Source organism: Dermacentor albipictus, chromosome 1 (assembly GCF_038994185.2).
Source record: "Dermacentor albipictus isolate Rhodes 1998 colony chromosome 1, USDA_Dalb.pri_finalv2, whole genome shotgun sequence".
Lineage (NCBI taxonomy): Eukaryota > Metazoa > Arthropoda > Arachnida > Ixodida > Ixodidae > Dermacentor > Dermacentor albipictus.
In genome coordinates this window covers 521,928,363-521,947,676 of record NC_091821.1, presented here as the reverse complement: position 1 = coordinate 521,947,676, position 19,314 = coordinate 521,928,363, and the positions used below count along the sequence as shown (strand labels likewise).

The 19,314-nt window shown below is 45.3% G+C and overlaps 1 protein-coding gene across 4 annotated transcripts in view; it reads right to left on the bottom strand.

The window, feature by feature from the left end:
* Bap60 (Brahma-associated protein 60) overlaps positions 1-19,314 on the bottom strand; it is a 334,908-nt gene that overhangs the window by 10,259 nt on the left and 305,335 nt on the right. For all 4 annotated transcript variants that reach the window (XM_065439899.1, XM_065439898.1, XM_065439900.1 and 1 more), the window contains one exon: positions 10,334-10,456. In XM_065439899.1, coding sequence (XP_065295971.1) covers positions 10,334-10,456 — 123 coding nt within the window. The remainder of the gene's footprint in view (positions 1-10,333; positions 10,457-19,314) is intronic.

Below are 19,314 nucleotides of genomic sequence, written 5' to 3'. Positions count from 1 at the left end.
TCGGATGCTTCCAGTTGTGCCCCAGGCCGCCAGGCCTACGCTACCCTTGGGGCTTGCGACCCAGATGCAACAACTGGTGTCAGCGGTCCGATTGCAACACCATGCTATCATGGCCCCTAGCTAGGGCTAGCAGTATTGTAAATAAATAAATAAATAAATAACATCCAAGACAGTTAGCACTGGTAGAAGGGCTTAAGGTGCACAACATGGACTATTTCAGGCCGCAAGCGGCACCACTGTAATTGAGAAATGCCGTCTGGCACAACCTCATAGTCCAGTGTGCCAATGTATCAGCTGATCTTTTGCAGGGTCCGAAATAGCATGGCAAAAGATTGTCGCCAAGTCCGTACTGGGGTCCAAACATGGTCAATGGGCTGCTAATCGACGTAATGTCAAGGATTGCAGTGTAGGCTGTCTGTCCTCTGCTGGTTTTTAATGCGCAAGCGGCTGAGCTGTTGCACCTTTTTGGCTTGCTGGAGATGGTCAGTGAGGTCGAGATTCTCGTCGCTGGTGAAGTGCAGCAGCATGGTGTGTCGAGATTCATCGTTGGGTTCCTGCTGTAAACAAGCTTGAACGGTGTGATCTTGGTAGTCTCTTGCACCGCTGTGTTGTAAGAGAAGGTTGCGTACAGCAAGAAAGCATCCCACGTCTTGTGTTTGACGTCAACATATATTGCAAACATGTCGACGAGGGTGTTGTTCAGCCGCTCCGTAAGCCCACTTGTCTGCAGGTGGTAGGCAGTTGTCCTTCTCTGGCTTTTCTGGCTGTATTACAATATGGCTTGGGTGAGCTCTGCAGTGAAGGCCTTTCCTCTGCTGTTGATCAGGACTTCTGGGGCACCAAGTTGCAGCAGGATGTTCTCGACGAAGCATTTAGCAACTTTGGCCGCTGTACTACCTTTAGGCAGAGCTTTTGTTTCGGCATAGCGGGTAAGGTAGTTGGTAGCCACGACAATCCACTTATTTCGACATGTTGTCTTCGGAAAGGGTCCCAACAAATCCATCCCAATCTGCTGAAATTGTTGGCAAGGAGGCTCAATCAACTGTACTAATCCTGCTGGCCTTCACTTTTGCTGCTTCAGAGTGAGCCCTGATGACTTGATGGCCTCTAGTACTGTCCCAAGCCACCTAGGGTGATCATTGAAATTCCTTCAGCTAAGCAGACGAGACAGGTCTGCCACTTAAGCGCTGCTAACACCTTGTACATCAAGCGCTGGAACATTGTGCAAAGTCTGAATGGCATGACGGTAAACTCATAGAGGCCGTCCGGCATAATGAAGGCGCTTTTTTCTCAATGCCTCTCGTCGACTTCTATTTGAGGGTAGCCAAACTTGAGATCCATTGACGATAAGCATTTGAGCAGATTGAACACGTCATCAGCAATGCCCTTAAGTACGTGCCTGACATTATCAGTTTCTCTCATACTGTGGTCGGCTTTACAACAAAGTGCCGGCATGTCCTGGATGTATGAGACATAGGACTCCACGGGGGATTGGGCACGGGAGGCCAGTTCCTGCTGTGCGGCAATTTTACTTCCGGCTGGTTTGCCAAACAACTCTGTCAATTTCTCTTTGCATTGGTCCCAGCTGGTTAGCTCCTCTTCATGTTGTTGTACCACACATTTGCCGTGCCTTTTAGGTAGAACAAGAGGTTAGCTGAAGTTCAGTGTTTGACGGAAGCCTGTCTAGTTGGGATGAAACGTGGTTAAAAGGTAAACAAAAACCCGGGCACTTCGCAGACAAAATAAAGATTTAAAAGAAAAGAAGACGGTTCTTATTAGACATTTTTTTTTATTTTACCTGTGAACAAGGCTCCCGTGTGGGAGCCAAAACGTCTTTTTTTCTTTTAAAACTATTTGGTCGGCGAAGTGACCCAGGTTTTTGTTTACCTTTTAACCAAGAGGTTAGCTAGCATAAGCGTAGGGTCCCATCTGTTGATTCCACTCACGCATTCGTACATGGCCACCCACTCTTTAACGTTGGCGACATTGGTCACGCAGAATGTTCCAGGATCCTTGGGTTGCACATCGACAACCGAAGGTGACAGCAACGTAGCATGCAACGGTGATGCAGGAGGCGGCAACGACGATCCCGTGTGCTCGCCGTCGTTCATGATGCAGACGGTGTTGCGACATCCACTGCGGAGCGCTGTTTCCAGCCGTGGTACCCCACACCTCTCACCAGTATGTTACGGGGATGTTAGGAGTATAGAAGATTGTATTTGCAATATATATATATATATATATAAATTTATGAGGTGCAGCTGTGGCATAGAGGTTCGAATCCCGGTGCCGCGCAGTTTTCCACCGGATTAAAAAAAAAGTCCGTGTGTTGATAAAATTCAAGTGTGGCCTGATCCCGGTGACGAGAACTGGTAATGCACTCCCTCATCAGAGCAGGATTGGCCACCCTGGTGCAGTACTTGGCCACAACCTCCTATATGAACACAACAATCGAACACCGGCTCTCAGTCCCCAGCAGCTGCGAAGCAACTGACCACAGCGGCAGTCAGACCTGTGACGCAGCAGAGGGTGCTAAGAATACCTGGTTCCAGACAGGCCGCCATTGAAATTTTAACCTGGCAATGTTTAACACCAGAACGTTATCTGGTGAGGTGACTTGAAGAAAAGAGCGCTACGAAGACGCGGACTATAAGAGGAACATGTCGACGGACAAGGCGCCAAACTTCCAACTAAATGTTTTTTGAAGAAACAGGCTTTTAAATAGACACAACCTAGAATGGCCCATCGTGACATTCCGACGTCCCTATCTCATTAGAAATGCTATCTCTTTTTGGGTAAGAGTCACTGAAGGGCAGCTAATGCACATGCCCTCGGCCTTTGCAATGTAGAAAGCTTCTAGTATCTCCTGTTCTAGTCTATCTCTAGACCGTGCCAGAAACCTGGTGTCACGAAGATACGGGCGGCAATTGTGACCTTTACAGTGTTCTGCCAGATGGCCCCCCCGCATTGTTATTTACGGCCCAATTGTGCTCACGCGCCTTTTCATTAAAACACCGTCCGGTTTGACAGATATAAACCTGTTGGCAACTTAGGGGTATCTCATATACGACATTACTTTTGCAAGCCGTGTACTACTGTGCTGCATGTTTCTTAAAGGGACCCTGAAACGCTTTTGACGATCTTCTACAAACGTACTGAGTTGTTAGAGTAGGTCCTTCTGATCATTAATCGACACGTCTAAGTGCTCTGCGTAAAGCGTGTAATTTATTATAAGATTTTAAAAATGCACATCGCTGCCGATCGCAGCGCACTGCTCGGCGGAATTTTAAGCCGCCCCTACCCACATGACCGAAATAACCCATATGACGTCAGTGGGGCGAGCTATCCGATTGGCTGACCAGGGCGCGTGATCGATAATTTTTCTAACTTTATGGTAAAGAAATGATCTTCGTAATAGTTGGAATGTTAGTTAATATGTTTTTATAAAAAGAAAGTAGCATAAAGAGAATGCACAAGAACAATTTTTCAGTACACTTAAGCACTTCCGGCACACAGCAAGTGTCGTCTGCTTGTGTTACAACGTACTCCATTTTGACGAGAGCTCCGCGGTCAGAGTTGGTGTCAGTCTTTTCGCGAGCAATATGATTCGACTTTGTTGCCATGTGGGCTGCAAACGTAGCGACTGGCAATATGTCAAGCTGCGACATCGTGTCCCTCTGCAAGGCAGCATACGAGCGAACTGGCTGCTGCGCAGGATTTGCGCGTTTGTGGCCGTCACTTTACACTGGAAGATTACTAACGCAATAGCGTTTCGCGAGTCCCGTATTAGGGCAAACGTAAGCGCAAGGGGACAGGATCTGGCCGCTTGACTGTGCCGTAACGGGATGAGCCGAAATGAGCAGAAGGGCAAATGTGAATGGTCTGCACGGTGCAGCCACCTGGTGGCATAGAGCTCAACCATACACAGTAGCAGCAACGAAGCGTTTCCTTCTTTGCTGCTGGTGCGTACTTTTCGCAGGAGTGTAATCATCAACACGTTGTTTTTATAAATGTTTAAAATGTTTTACACTTCGTTAGAGCAATATTAGCGCTTTGTTTGACTGGTTAAGCGCTGCGCCAACAAGTGTCTGGACCATGCAGACCGATCAGGCCGCTCACGTACGTCTACGCCAAAGTTCCGTCATCAGCTTGAGTTTATGCCTCCAGTCATTTGCCGAAATGACCAGCTTGCCTGTGGTTAACGGAATACCAGACACGTTCGGCGCTACGACAGAATGCTCGCAACGCACGCTGCTTCGATAGCTCTCGCTTGGGGTCGACAGCCAAGCAGCTAGCGGAGAGGTTTCGCGCGGGCGGGGGCGGGCTCCAAAACACCCGGAAGTGGATGATGTGACGTCGCATCGTGACGCAGGACCAGTGAAGGCGGAGCTTAGCCCCGCTCGCTCGGCGGACGAGTTGAGGAGGAAAAGCATGGCTGGGGAGGAGGGTAACTTATAATCGCTTGTAGCTCCATTAATACGTAACGCTTCACTTAAATTGTGGTGCGAATGTTCTACTTAAGCTGTACCCTACGCGTCTACAAAATTTGTCCGAACCGTTTCAGGGGCCCTTTAACACATGGTTCGGGTTTCGCCTTTGTCAGCATAGGGCACATCTTGGCCAACTTACACGGTGCACTGAAGAGAAGATTAACACTGTGCCTTTGCGGCACCTTCTTGAGGTTGTGGGACACCTTGTGCCAATAAGGAATCACATGTACTCTCTTGCTATCAAATGGCCTTTTTGTGTTAGTGCCCTCTCTTGCCTGTTTGATCTTTTGAAGAAGCTTATCACAGATGCTAGAGATCAAGAGTGAAGGGAAACCGGCTAGGCGTAGCCTTGAAACCTGGTTATTGAAACTGCTTTCTACTTTGTGATTGCAAGACTTATTTAAGCTTCTTTTAGACAAGTCATTGCAACTCCTCTTTTTACTAGCTTGGAGTGCGCAGTGTCGTATGAAATTAGCTGCTTGTTCACCCTCAGCTGGTATTCGAAACAGACATGCGGGTTCATTAGAGTGAGATTGAGGTCCAGGAAGCGAATGCTGTTATCACAAGGCCTTTCGCATGTGAAGTTCAGAGCCTCCGATGCATGTCTAAATGTGTTAATTATAGATTCTACAATGTCATCTAGCCTAGACCCTGGAACCTTGTTAACAACCACCAGGTAGTCATCGACATACCTCATTATAGAAGGAGCACATGACTGATTCAGAATGCTATTTACACACTTGCCAAAGGAGCTGAGAAAGATGTCTGAAAGAATGGGAGCGAGTGACAATCCAATGCAAATACCCTTGCGTTGTACATACTGTTGGGTTTTGAAACTTACGACAGTGGAATGAAGATAAAAGCTCCACAGTTCTAAAAACTGGCCACTATTCACACCGGTTGCACAACTGAACCTAACTTCACCAAAGTCTTCGATTTTGTTCGTAATGGTGCTGAGCACTCCGCCATGAGGAATCGCATAATACAGGTCTTCAACGTCCAGTGAAAACGCGTAAACATTGCTCCAAGTTCCTTGTTCTAAAGTCAGCACGACTTCTCTAGAGCTATGCACAAGGAAAAGGTCATATAGGGGTAACTGGCATAAATGGTGCTTCAGGTAGTGCCCTACTTGCATCCGCCATGTCTTCTTCTCTGAGACAATTGCCCTAAATGGGCAGTCAGGCTTGTGGGTCTTACCGAAGAAAAATATTTCCAAGATGTTTAACTCAGCCCTGTCCGTTGCCTTCCGAAGAACATCATGGTTGAAGTTCTCAAGCAGCTTGATTGCTTTGGCTTTTTGCTTTTTGTGGTTGAAATCCACCGCCTTGAAATTCTGCTAATCGCGCTGATGGCCCTCTCTCCATAGGCGCCCTTGGAAAGGATGACGAAGCCATCCTCCTTGCCTGTACCGCGACGAGGTCATTTTGCAATAGGAAGTCAGTTATCTTCTTGAAGGGTTGGTTAGGGGTAGTTTTCGAATGCACGGTCAGAAGAAGAGTATCCACCGCGTGTAACTGGTAGCTCGGTCCCGCTCTGCCTCGCCGGCGCAGTTTTCTATTCGCCAGGTGGTAGCGAGCAGCTGGTGTTTCTTGGACGGCGGCTCAAAGCTGTATTTCATTCCTTTTTGAAGTAGACTCGTAACGTCATTTGGGAGCACAACATCACCGAGTAGTGTCACTTTAGTTGGCTGAATGTTTCGCCGACTTCGCTTCGTTAGGCTTATTCTTGACTTTTGCCAAAGGAATTCAGTCACTTGTTTGGCAATCCTTTTGGACTGGGCGAATTCTCGGCTGCCTACGACCTGATCCTTGCTTTCGTTGCACAGGACCCAAAGCCAGTCGTTGTACCTACGTATCTGCAACACTTTCTCGCACTTCATTATTCTGTACATCCTTTTGACATGTCCCCATGAAGGTTCCAGGCCACCAAGGAAGACTTGAACTTCGGGAGCAACTATTCCCTGTTTGAGGTAATGTGTCACTATCCGATATTGACAGGAGTTGATTGCAATGAGGTTGATGCACGTGGCAATGGGACAAGGTTGAACTTGTGAAGACAGGAAAGAGCCCAATGTAGAAGAAATCTGAAGTAGCAGAAGCTTGATGTGGGCGAGTTGGTTTTGCATACTTGAAGAAAAGAGCGCTACGAAGATGCGGACTAAAAGAGGAACATGTACGACGGACGTGAGGAGAGTCTAGCAGTGCTATTGGAGGAATTCGATTGCAGTAAATGGGATATAATAGGGCTCACTGAAGTTAAGAGGACAAAAGAATTATATACAGAGCTAAAAAGCGGGCACGTCCTGTGCTACCGGGGCTTAGCGGAGACACGAGAACTAGGAGTCGGATTCCTGATTAATAAGAATATAGCTGGTAACATACAGGAATTCTATAGCATTAACGAGAGGGTGGCAGGTCTTGTGAAACTTAATAAGAGGTACAAATTGAAGGTCATACAGGTCTACACCCCTACTTAACAGGGATAGGCGGGCTAGTTGGTGGTCGATATTGGAATGCATCATGTAACCGTGCAAACAACAAGGGACAAAGAAGGAAACACACAGGACAGGCACGGACCAGTGTGTTTTCTTCTTTGTCCCTAGTTATTTGCGCGGTTGCATGATGCATTCCAACTACACCCCTACACCCAGTCATGATGACCAGGAAGTCGAAAGCTTCTATGAAGACATGGAATCAGCGATGGGTAAAGTCAAAACAAAATACACTATACTGATGGGCAACCTCAATGACGGCGTAGGCAAGATGCAGGCTGGAGACAAGTCAGTGGGGTATATGGCATAGGCTCTAGGAATAGCAGAGGAGAGTTATTAGTAGAGTTTGCAGAACAGAATAATATGCAGATAATGAACACCTTCTTTCACAAGCGGGATAGCGGAAAGTGGACGTGGAGGAGCCCGAATGGCGATACTAGAAATGAAATAGACTTTATACTCTGTGCTAACCCTGGCATCATACAAGATGTGGATGTGCTCGACAAGGTGCGCTGCAGTGGCCATAGGATGGTAAGAACTTGAATTAGCCTAGACCTGAAGAGGGAACGGAAGAAACTGGTACATAAGAAGCCGATCAATGAGTTTGCGGTAAGAGGGAAAATAGAGGAATTCCGGATCAAGCTGCAGAACAGGTATTCGGCCTTAACTTAGGAAGAGGACCACAGTGTTGAAGATATGAACGACAATTTTATGGGCATCATTAAGGAATGTGCAATAGAAGTCAGTGGTAACTCCGTTAGACAGGATGCCAGTAAGCTATCGCAGGAGATGAAAGATCTGATTAAGAAACGCCAATGTATGAAAGCCTCTACTCCTACAGCTGGAATAGAACTGGCAGAACTTTCCAAGTTATTCAACAAGCGTAACACAGCCGACATAAGGAAGTATAATATGGATACAATTAAACATGCAATGAGGAACGGAGGAAGCCTAAAAGCAGTGAAGAAGAAACTAGGAATAGGCAAGAATCAGATGTATGCGTTAAAAGGCAACGCTGGCAATATCATTACTAATATGGATGAGATCGTTCAAGTGGCTGAGGAGTTCTATAGAGTTAATAGAACAATGTAACTCGCTCCCGGAATCCATTGTTGTACAGCAAAACCCTTCGAAATTTCGAGATTACTAACCACCCATATTTGCAACTCATTATGCAAAAACAATCTTTTTATTGTCTCTTCCGTTGTTGGCTTTTTTTTTGCTTCGTACATGACTATTCCTTCGATGTTTGTACTACCGTTTTGCCCCCCCCCCCCCCCCCTATGTAATACCCCGCATGGGGCCCTTAAGGGAATAATAAATGATGATGATGATGATGATGGTTTATAAAGTACCAGTGGCACCCACGGCGATAATGGAAGAGAGAATAGTCTAGAGAAATTTGAAATCCCACAAGTAACGCCAGAAGAAGTAAAGAAAGCCTTGGAAGCTATGCAAAAGGGGAAGGCAGCTGGGGAGGGTCAGGTAACAGCAGATTGCTCTAGAAAAACTGGCCACCCTGTATACGCAATGCCTCATGACTTCGCGCGTACCGGAATCTTGGAAGAACGCTAACATAATCCTAATCCATAAGAAAGGGGATGCCAAAGACTTGAAAAACTATCGTCTGATCAGCTTACTGTCCATTGCCTACAAAGTATTTACTAAGGCAATTGCAAATAGAATCAGGAACACCTCAGACTTTCATCAACCAAAAGACCAGGTAGGATTCCTAAAGGCTACTCAACAATAGACCATATTCACACTATCAATCAGGTGATAGAAAAATGTGTGGAATATAACCAACCCTTATATATAGGTTTCATTGATTACGGGAAAGCGTTTGATTTTGTTGAAACCTCAGCAGTCATGGAGGCATTACGGAATCAGGGTGTAGACGAGCTGTATGTAAAAATACTGAAAGATATCTATAGCAGCTCCACAGCCGCCGTAGTCCTCCATAAAGAAAGCAACAAAATCCCAATAAAGAAAGGCATCAGGCAGGGTGATACGATCTCTCCAATGCTATTCACAGCGTGTGTACAGGAGGTGTTCAGAGACCTGGATTGGGAAGAATTGGGGATAAGAGTTAATGGAGAATACCTTAGTAACTTGCTATTCGCTGATGATATTGCCTTGCTTAGTAACTCAAGAGACCAACTCACTGACCTGGAAAGGCAAAGCAGAAGGGTGGGTCTAAAAATTATTCTGCAGAAAACTAAAGTAACGTTTAACAGTCTCGGAAGAGAGCAGCAGTTTACGATAGGTAGCGAGGCACTGGAAGTGGTAAGGGAATGCATCTACTTAGGGCAGGTAGTGACGGCAGATCCGGATCCCGAGACGGAAATAATCAGAAGAATAAGAATGGGCTGGGGTGCATTTGGCAGGCATTCTCAGATCATGAACAGCAGGTTGCCATTATCCCTCAAGAGAAAAGTGTATAATAGCTGTGTCTTACCAGTACTCACCTAGGGGGCAGAAACCTGGAGGCTTACGAAAAGGGTTCTACTTAAATTGAGGATGACGCAACGAGCTATGGAAAGAAAAATGGTAGGTGTAACGTTAAGGGATAAGAAAAGAGCAGATTGGGTGAAGAAACAAACGCGGGTAAATGACATCTTAGTTGAAATCAAGAAAAAGAAATGGGCATGGGCAGGACATGTAATGAGGAGGAAAGATACCCGATGGTCATTAAGGGTTACGGACAGGATTCCAAGGGAAGGGAAGCGTAGTAGGGGGCGGGAGAAAATTAGATGGGTGGATGAGATTAACAAGTTTGCAGGGACAACATGGCCACAATTAGTACATGACCAGGGTAGTTGAGGTATCGGAGAGGCCTTTGCCTTGCAGTGGGCATAACCAGGCTGATGATCATGATATACAAAATGAGTCAGAGTAGTTAAGATGGCTGACCACCAACACGCAGCAGCCAGCGTACCATGATCTTCTTCTTCCTTTCTTCCTTCATCCTTCCGCAACAATATGTTTGAGCAATGAGATGCTATACACATCACCAAATGAACATTGAAGCTACAAAGCTTCCCTGATAAAAAAGGCAGGCAGAAGGAAGAAGCAAAGTCCTGCAGCCAAGCCCAGTGTGTTTGCCTGCTCCACAAATGCAGTGGTTCTTCTGCCAGAATCCTCCAGTGAGAAAGCAACAGATGCCATGTGTCCCCTTATGGTACAGTATGCATGAGCATACTTATGCTACAAGGCCTGTGTCAGACCCTCCCCATGTAAGAGAAATGGTGGTCGCCACTTTTTTTATATCCTGACATTCGTGAGATGTGCCACATGACTATCGTGTCACAGGGCTGCGCAGAACCGCGCCAGTGCAGCATGCAACACCCACCTTGAGGTCGCGCATCTGAGAGACCAGCCACTTGCTGATGAACTGCTGGGGGTCCTTTGCAAAGCTGAGGAAAAACTCTCGATTGGTCTTCAGCTGGTTGATGGTCTCCACAGTTTCATGAATCTGCAAGACAGACGCCGCAAACGCTTTGGGGAACAAATCGAATTTCCGTCAAAGTAACACATTAGCAGGGTTTTATTTAAAATGTTATTTATCAGTGATATGATGCTGACCATTCTGCAAACATTTAAATCTGAAAATCCAGTGAAAAATGGACATGGCAATTAATTTTAATTCACATCATTTGCATTCCTCAGCAACATGGCCTCTTTGTCACTGTCACTGGCCCTTGAAGATAGTTTGTAATCAACATCAAAGTCCTCTGAATCAGAGTTCACAAGAAGCTAATAAATTTCTGCACCATTCAAAAAATATATAGGCTTTTTAAATAAACACTGATCTACCAAGTCAAGAAACAATACGTGAGCCCTTTGTTGAAACGCTGCAACATTCCTTGTTCGACTAGTGCTCGTTGCTTCAAGCCTCCATTTGCCTATGAACTTCCGTCTTGTTTGGACAGTCTATTTTTGTATCATGAAGCACCGGAAAGAAACTTTTCCGTCTAGCACCAAAGAACAGCTCTGTGCTAAATAATATTTTCAGAAAAGTGTCCTTGGAAAATTTATCAGTGAAACATGCGCTCGAATTTTTTTACTTATTTTTTGGTACCGTATTTATTCTAATATAAAGCAAGGTTTTCTTGCCAATATCTTTAGCCTCAAAGTCACACCCCACCTAATATGTGAGGCTGATGGATTCAGTTACTGTTCCACTATGACAGAGAGCCATGTTTCCAGTGGTCTAGTTTTTAGATGCCAAAGAAAATTGCAGCGACTAATAAACTTTGCCAGGTGAGACAGTATTTGCTATCGCACCAATGCAAACCAACTTCCATTGAGCATCATCGAGAAAACAAAGCACCAGAACAGCCATTTCATCTGATTTCGCAAAGCTGATTTGGCACAGCGATAAGCACTTTTGAAAAGTGCAGTGTGGAACCTCCACACCATATGGTCTCAACATGAACTGAAATAGTGAATAAATAGAGAGGAGCCGGCTTTCTAAAGATCAATGTGACACTTAGGACGAAAAAATTACCAAAATAGTCTGGCTCATTTTGTCAAGCAGCAGCGGCAACGGGCGCACGCTTCAACGTTGCCTAATTTTTGCAAAACTACTTTGTAGAAGCATCCGCTGCGCTATCACCGTCACCTGACCTACGGACCGGATAAGAAGCTACTGGCTCGGCGAAAGTTGCATGGCGCCGACAGCATCGACGACGGATGCTGGAAGCGTATAAAGGAACGGACCACCGGAGGCTCCAACATTTCTCACGCAGCAGCGGCACCGGGTGCACGCTTCAACATTGCCTAATTTTTGCCCAACTACTTTGCAGAAGCATTCACTGCGCTATCACCTTCACCTGACCTACGGACCGGATAAGAAGCTACTGGCTCGGCGAAAGTTGCATGGCGCCGACAGCATCGACGACGGACGCTGGAAGCGTATAAAGGAACGGACCACCGGAGGCTCTGACATTTCTCACGCAGCAGCGGCAACGGGCGCACGCTTCAATGTTGCCTAATTTTTGCCCAACTACTTTGCAGGTTGGTTGCTTTTCGGCCTTTTTGTACTATAAGTTATTTCTTGTGCTACCGTTGCTGCTGCTGCTGCTGCCGCTGCCGTTTTCTCTGCGATGTCTAAGGGAAGCTTGATCGAGTGCCTAAAGTGTCATGGCCAAGTGTCTGAGGGTGATTTGTTCATAACATGTGCTTCCTGTGATTACCCTTACCACATTGGAGATTGCTATGGCCTTAGCGCCTCTAAATTCCGCAAACAAAAGGACTCTTTGAAGGCTACTTGGAACTGTGCAACCTGTGTAGTGGCTAGAAGTAGGAGCGCATGTGTCCCGGGTGAATCAAACGCCTCCAACATTGAGCGCAAACTAACTGAGCTTAACGATAAGTTTTCCTCTTTTTTGTCTTCTGTACACTACAATTTCGATGTACTGGCGTTTAGTGAAACGTGGTTTACTTGTGACTGGGATGTCGTACAGCTCGATGGCTATGTAGAAAAAACAGGAGGGGTGGTGGCATGGCCCTTTACATCAAAAATGAATTTTCATATAATGTTATACCCGAATACTCTGTTGTTAATCCAGATTTTGAGTCCCTTTTCATCACAGCTAACGTATTCAGACTTATAGTTATCTACCGCCCACCCTCTGGATCCTTAGAAGGGTTTTACCGCTTTTTCGAACCAATGTTGGAGTATCTTTCATCTTTCACATCGGCATTAATTATTTTAGGGGATTTAAATATAAACATTTTGAACCAAACGGATTTAGTTACAGAATTTGTCGATATTATAACGTTAAATGGTTTTTCGAATGTTATTGATGTTCCCACATGCATAACGGCCACTTCTGAGACTCTGATTGACTTATGCCTCACAAATCTCGATAATGCTGGTGTACTTACTACTGCTATCAGTGACCATATGTCTCTTTATTGTTTTGCTCCGAAACGCTCGGTGCATAGGGTGACACCCATAGCTACAAGCATTAGTGTTAGGCCTATAACGGCGAGTTGTATTGATAATTTTCTACAACTTGTATCGTTGATAGACTGGGGTACATTAATGCAAGAGACTAATCCTAATGACCTCTATGATGGATTTTTTGATAAAATTATTGGAGCATATGTTCGTGCGTTTTCTATCAAGATAATTAAGAAATGTAAGAAAGCAAGAAAACCTTGGATAACCCGAGAGCTATTGCGTCGAATAAAAGAAAAAATAAACTCTTCCATAAATTTATAAAACACAGAGACTTGGCAATGCTTTTAGAATTTAAAAAGATCAGAAATAAGCTGAGCTCAGATATTAAGAAGTCCCGAATTTCTTATTATGCTAGTAAATTTGCCGAAATATATTATGACCCTCAGAAAACCTGGCGCACTATAAAAGACTTACTACGGAAAACGCGAACTGACGTCCCTCAAGAAATGAAAATAGATGGCCAGAGATTACCTGGTAAGGCTCTCGCTAATGAGTTTAACCACCACTTTTTGACTTTTGGAGTGTCGGAAGGGACCACATGCGAGGATTTTGAAACATATATGGAACACAATTTGCCACAAACTTTATTTCTTTACCCGGTTACCGAAGTTGAAATTGCTGCTATAATTAACAGTCTTATAAAAGTAATGTTTCGTGTGGTTTCGATGGCACTAAAGCAGCCCCAATTAAAGCGGTCTCGGATTTGCTATCCGATGTAGTTTGCCATTTAATGAATACTATTTTGTTGACAGGAATATTTCCGGATAAAATGAAAGTTCCTAGGGTTTCAGTTCTGCATAAAGGTGGTCCTCTAGACTGTATTTCTAACTACAGACCAATATCAGTACTTCCGCTATTTTCTAATATAGCAGAGAAAGTTATAAATTGTAGAATTTCTCAGCATTTATGTAAGCACAACCTAATATCCGAATATCAGTACGGATTTCAACAAGGTAAATCGACTGAGTCAGCATTACTAAACATTAGAGAAAAAATTGTAACTAATATAGAAAATCAACTGTATACAATAGGCATTTTCCTAGATTTTAACAAAGCCTTCGATTCTATTAAACATCTCATACTGTTTGCAAAGTTACCTTATTATGGAATAAGAGAACTTCCACTTAAGTTACTGCGTAGTTACCTGACTAACCGTACTCAGTTCGTTGTAATTAAGAATGTACAGTCGGATACGGAATTCATAAGTTATGGAGTTCCGCAAGGATCTATATTAGGACCAACAATATTCTTGCTGTATATAAACGATATTGTCAACATCCCTCTGACCACAGACATTGTCCTTTACGCAGACAATACAAATGTTTTTTTACATCTAATAACCTTTCGTCTCTCACTCGTACTGTTAACTTATGGCTTCAAAATTTGTCCTGCTGGTTAGATGAAAATAAACTCTTATTGAATGTTAGAAAAACCAAATACATTGTCTTCTCATCCGTTAATAAACCAGTTCACCTTGATAGTTCTATAACGTTTATATCATGTCCGTTAGAGCAGGCTTCAGAATACAAGTTTTTAGGGGTAATATTTCATGAAAATCTTCGATGGACAAGTCACGTGAATTTTATAGTGGGTATCATTGCTAAATCAATTGGAATGCTAAATAGATTTCGGACGTTGTTGCCAATAAGATTAAAACGGCAACTTTATTTTAGTACTGTACATATATTGTCTACTAGTTTGGGGGGTTACATCAAAGTATAATTTGGAACAACTATACATAACGCAGAAGAAAAGTATACGATTCATTCAAAACCCGTCTAGTCGTGATCATACATCCCCATACTTTGCCGAGAACCGGATACTTCACATAGAAATGTTATATAAACAGCGTTTGTTGGAATTGATATTTCTCGAATTAAAAGCAAATCGTGAGCTGTTTTTCCATACATATACAAATACGGAGACACCATATTATTTCAGAAATAAAGACTTTGTAAAGATTAAAACGAGAACTATATACGGTGTGCAATTATTAAAATGGCAAATTCCGAACCTACTGAATTGTTATCCATCATTTTTAGATACAATGGAGAGTGCCCTCCTTGCTTGCTTTCAGAAAACTAACTAAAATGTATTTCCTCCTACAGTTGTAATTTTGTTGTACATTTGTTTTGTTCTCTTCAAATCCAATTGTAGTCCATTGGCCTTAATAGTTCTGTGTCTAGTTGATGAATGTGTTTCTTGCTTTATCGTGTTTGATACTCTGTACATGCATTTTTATTTGTATGTGTTCGATATTATGCATTATGTTTTGAAGTATGTTGCGCTCATGTTGTGTGCTGCGCGCGTTGTCTGGTGTCAAAGGCCTAGTCTGGTGGCTTTTAATGCCGCCTTTTGCCTTGGCACCAAGACAAACCTCTCTTGAGCATTGTTTTGTCAATAAACAAATAAACAAATATTCAATAGAGTGGGTTTCCCTGTGCATAGAGTGTGTATGAGGACTTCATATTGCGGTATAAAGCTGCTTCTACCATTCTGACTTCCAAGAGGCATTCGCTGAACTCCAAGTGAGCCCGAAGAAAAGAAGATTACAGAACAAGGGCGTGTAAGGTAGACCCCACCCTGTATATGTAGAGCAAGCCCATGGACATGCCACAGCCTTTCTAAGTGCACTCCGGAAGAGAGGCAGTTGTCCACTTAGTCTTCTACATTGTTGTTCGTGCATCTCAGTTCAATTCACGTCTTTGGAGTGAAAAAAAGCAAAACCCGTCGCACGTGTATGGTGGCCGAAGCTTCAAGGCTTGTAGAAGAACAACCTCGCTAATTCGGAAAATTGGACTTGCCCTCTGGTCCCAGCAGGCAGTATGCAATATTTAATGGCATCAAACTCTCATTAAATCGGACAAACAGTAGTATCTCGTTCACATGTATTGGGTATTGGAAAAAAATGCGAGAAAAAACGTACTAACCGGGAAAACGTACGATCTGATGTAACTAAAAAAATTGACTGACTCAACTATTGTTGACATCTACGTAATGCGAAGCGTCGCGTGGATCATTACAGCAGGATATGCTCACGTGCATTGTTCTGGTGGTGCTCCGACGGCCCGAGATGCGTTTTGTTGTTTTCGTATTGTGTGGTGTTTTAATAGTGCGATGAGAAACCGAAATGAAATCGAGCTGGTGGGCATGTCAGATGCCGCCGAAGCAAAACGTGATGCCCATAGTGCGCTGCCTGTAGCAGGGAACGGTGGCGCGTTTGGATTATCGCCTACAGAGTAGGCATGGAAGTACAGCAATGACACATGCCAATCAGATGCCTTTTCGCCTTCTCATGCAGATTGCAACAGTACTCGCAGCACTGAACTTATCTTGCGCTGTGCCTGGATACATATCACAGCCACCTGCTAGCAGTGACGCCCCCGTCCAGTCCTCGTGGCTTTTATCCCTCCGCGGCCGCTTTCTGAAATCCAAATCTGGCCCAGCGTTGACCTGCCATTCACATCGACAGACGCATCCTATGCAAGAAATACTTAAATGGACCCTGAAAGGATTTTGACGATTTTGTACAAACATACTGAGTCGTTAGAGTAGGTCCTTCGGATCATTGACACATCTAAATGCTCTGTGTAAAGCATGTAATTTATTATAAGGTTTTAAAAATGTACATCGCTGTTGATCGCAGCACATTGCTCGGCGAAATTTTCAGCCGCCCCTACCCATATGACGTAAATCCCCCAATTGACGTCAGTAGGGCGAGCGATCTAATTGGCTGCCGAGGGCGCGTCATCGATAATTTTTCCACCTTTATGGTGAACAAATTATATTCGCAATAGTTGCAATGTTAGTTAATTCGTTTCTATAAAAAGAAAGTAATGGAAAGGGAATGCGCAAGAACAATTTCTCACTACACTTAAGCATTTCTGGCACAAAGCAAGTGCCGTGTGCTTATGTTACAACATGCTCCATTTTGACGAGAGCTCTGCGGTCAGGATTGGTCTCAGTCTTTTTGTGAGCACCATGACTCGACATTGTTGCGTTGTGAGCTGCAAATGTAGCAACTTATTCTTTTTTATTTACACGTACTACTGCCTCAGTTTCTGAGACATAGCAGGAGTGAGTACAAAATAATAAAAAATACAATTACAAATACATTCAACAAAATTCACCAGAATACAAGAAAACCTTAACAGAATACATAATTACGCAATTCTTTTCCAAAATGCTCAGTACCAAGTCGGCGCAGAGACTCATCAAGTTTATTCCATAAATCCACCGTCCACGGAAAGAAGAAAAACTTAAAACAATCAAGATTCGACCTGAAGGGCACTATGTTCAGGGGATCAGATCGTCAAGTACAGCGTGCAGAAGCTGCAACAAAAGAAATGGGCGCCAAAACACTCAAGCCGGTGTGAACTATCTTATGCAGAAGGAAAGCGCAAAAGTACACCGATGTTTGAGAGATTGCAACGTTAAAACATGTGCATGCGAAGTAGGTGAGAATTGCCGGTCATAGCGATGAAAAATGAACCCGATTGCTTTTCTTTGGACAGATTCTAACATAGCTATGTCGTGCTCGAGGTGAGGTGACCAAACAGCCGATGCATATTGACACGTGTACTTATCTTTATCGGGCGACCACGTTTCACCGCTTAAGAAATGTAATCGCACAGCGCGGCACGCGCCTGCATGTATCCGAAGTTTCTGGAAAGCTATCGATGCTTCTACCCGGCTGTCTGTTGTCGCCGAACCTTGTGTTATCTCATGTCATCGCATGATGCGAATGGTGTAGAACTTTGTGGAAGGCACGTGGGCCCGAACGATTAGTCTGGAACATTCGACGACTGCTGTATAAACGCCGATGCGCTTTGCCTGGTGATCAGATTTTCGACGATCGCCGAGCGTGTTCGCCGCTATCGTTGTGCTATAAGTGTAGCCTGTTTTCTGGGCACAGGTTCGCCCAATAAAAGTTTGTTTTGTCGTTCACAGTATTGCTACTCTGTTCTTTGACGTCACAACCACGTGACATCTGGTGGAGGTGCTTGTGCATTCATGTACCAAACGCCCCCGCAAAGCCGCGATCCAAGCCCAAAACCCGAGGACAAAACCAACGTCGCCCAAGACCAGCGTGCTAGCCGCCGACTGCACGGACTGCCCCCAGAGCACGGACTTCTACCCGAGACGAGTAGGAAGTTTGCCACGAAGTCCACCCCAATGGCAGCCCCAGCATCCCCCGTCGTGCTGCAGCAGCCCAGGGAGCCCCCCACGTTCCACGGTTCAACATTGGAGGACCCAGAAACCTGGCTCGAGACGTACGAGAGGGTCGCTGCATTTAACAGCTGGAACAGCGACAACAAACTGCAACATGTCTTCTTCGCATTAGAAGACGCTGCCAGGACGTGGTTCGAGAACAGAGAAGCCACCTTAACGACCTGGAACCTTTTCCGAAGCGGCTTCCTGCACACATTCACAAGCGTCGTACGCCGAGAACGTGCCCAAGCACTACTAGAAACCCGAGTGCAGCTGCCTAACGAGACCACCATGATTTTTACAGAAGAAATGAGCCGCCTATTCCGCCACGCCGACCCGGAAATGTCGAAGGAAAAGAAAGTCCGGCTACTAATGCGTGGTGTAAAGGAGGAACTTTTCGCCGGTATGGTACGAAACCCACCGAAGACCGTCGACGAGTTTCTTCGCGAGGCCACTAGCATCGAGAAGACACTCGAGATGCGAAACCGGCAATTCGACCGCCGCACCAACTCTACAAACTATGCCGGACTTCAATCACTGGAATCCAATGACCTGCGCGAGGCTATCAGGGCAGTCGTACGAGAGGAGCTTCAGAAGATCTTCCCGTCGTCGCAGCCTCAAGTGGCCTCGATCGCTGACATCATCAAAGATGAGGTTCAGCGGTCGCTTGGAGTTCCGGAGGTGCAACCCCAATTACCGCAACTTCAGCCCAAAGCGATGACCTACGCCGCCGTCGTACGCCGTCAAGGTCCCCCTCCGCGACCACGCCAGGGCTCTGCAACGACGCAATTCTGTCGTCAGCCGCCGCCGCCAACACGCCCACCCATCGCCCAGCGCACCTACACGAGGAAGACGGACATTTGGTGAGCACCCGACCACCGCCCGCTCTGCTATCACTGCGGAGAAGCCGGCCATGTGTACCGCAGTGTACGGTACCGCAGCCGGCCATGTGTAATTGACTACCTCGCCACTACTGAGTGGAGCACTCGACGACCGTCGCGTTCGCCATCACCAGGCCGCTACCTGTCGCCGCAGCGCCGACCATACACTGGCCCAGCCCGGGGCCGGTCAGCGAACCCATATCCGGAAAACTAAAAGCGGCAACAGATGGAGGTGCGGTTGCTGTTCGTCGAACTGACGAAGATCCGCCG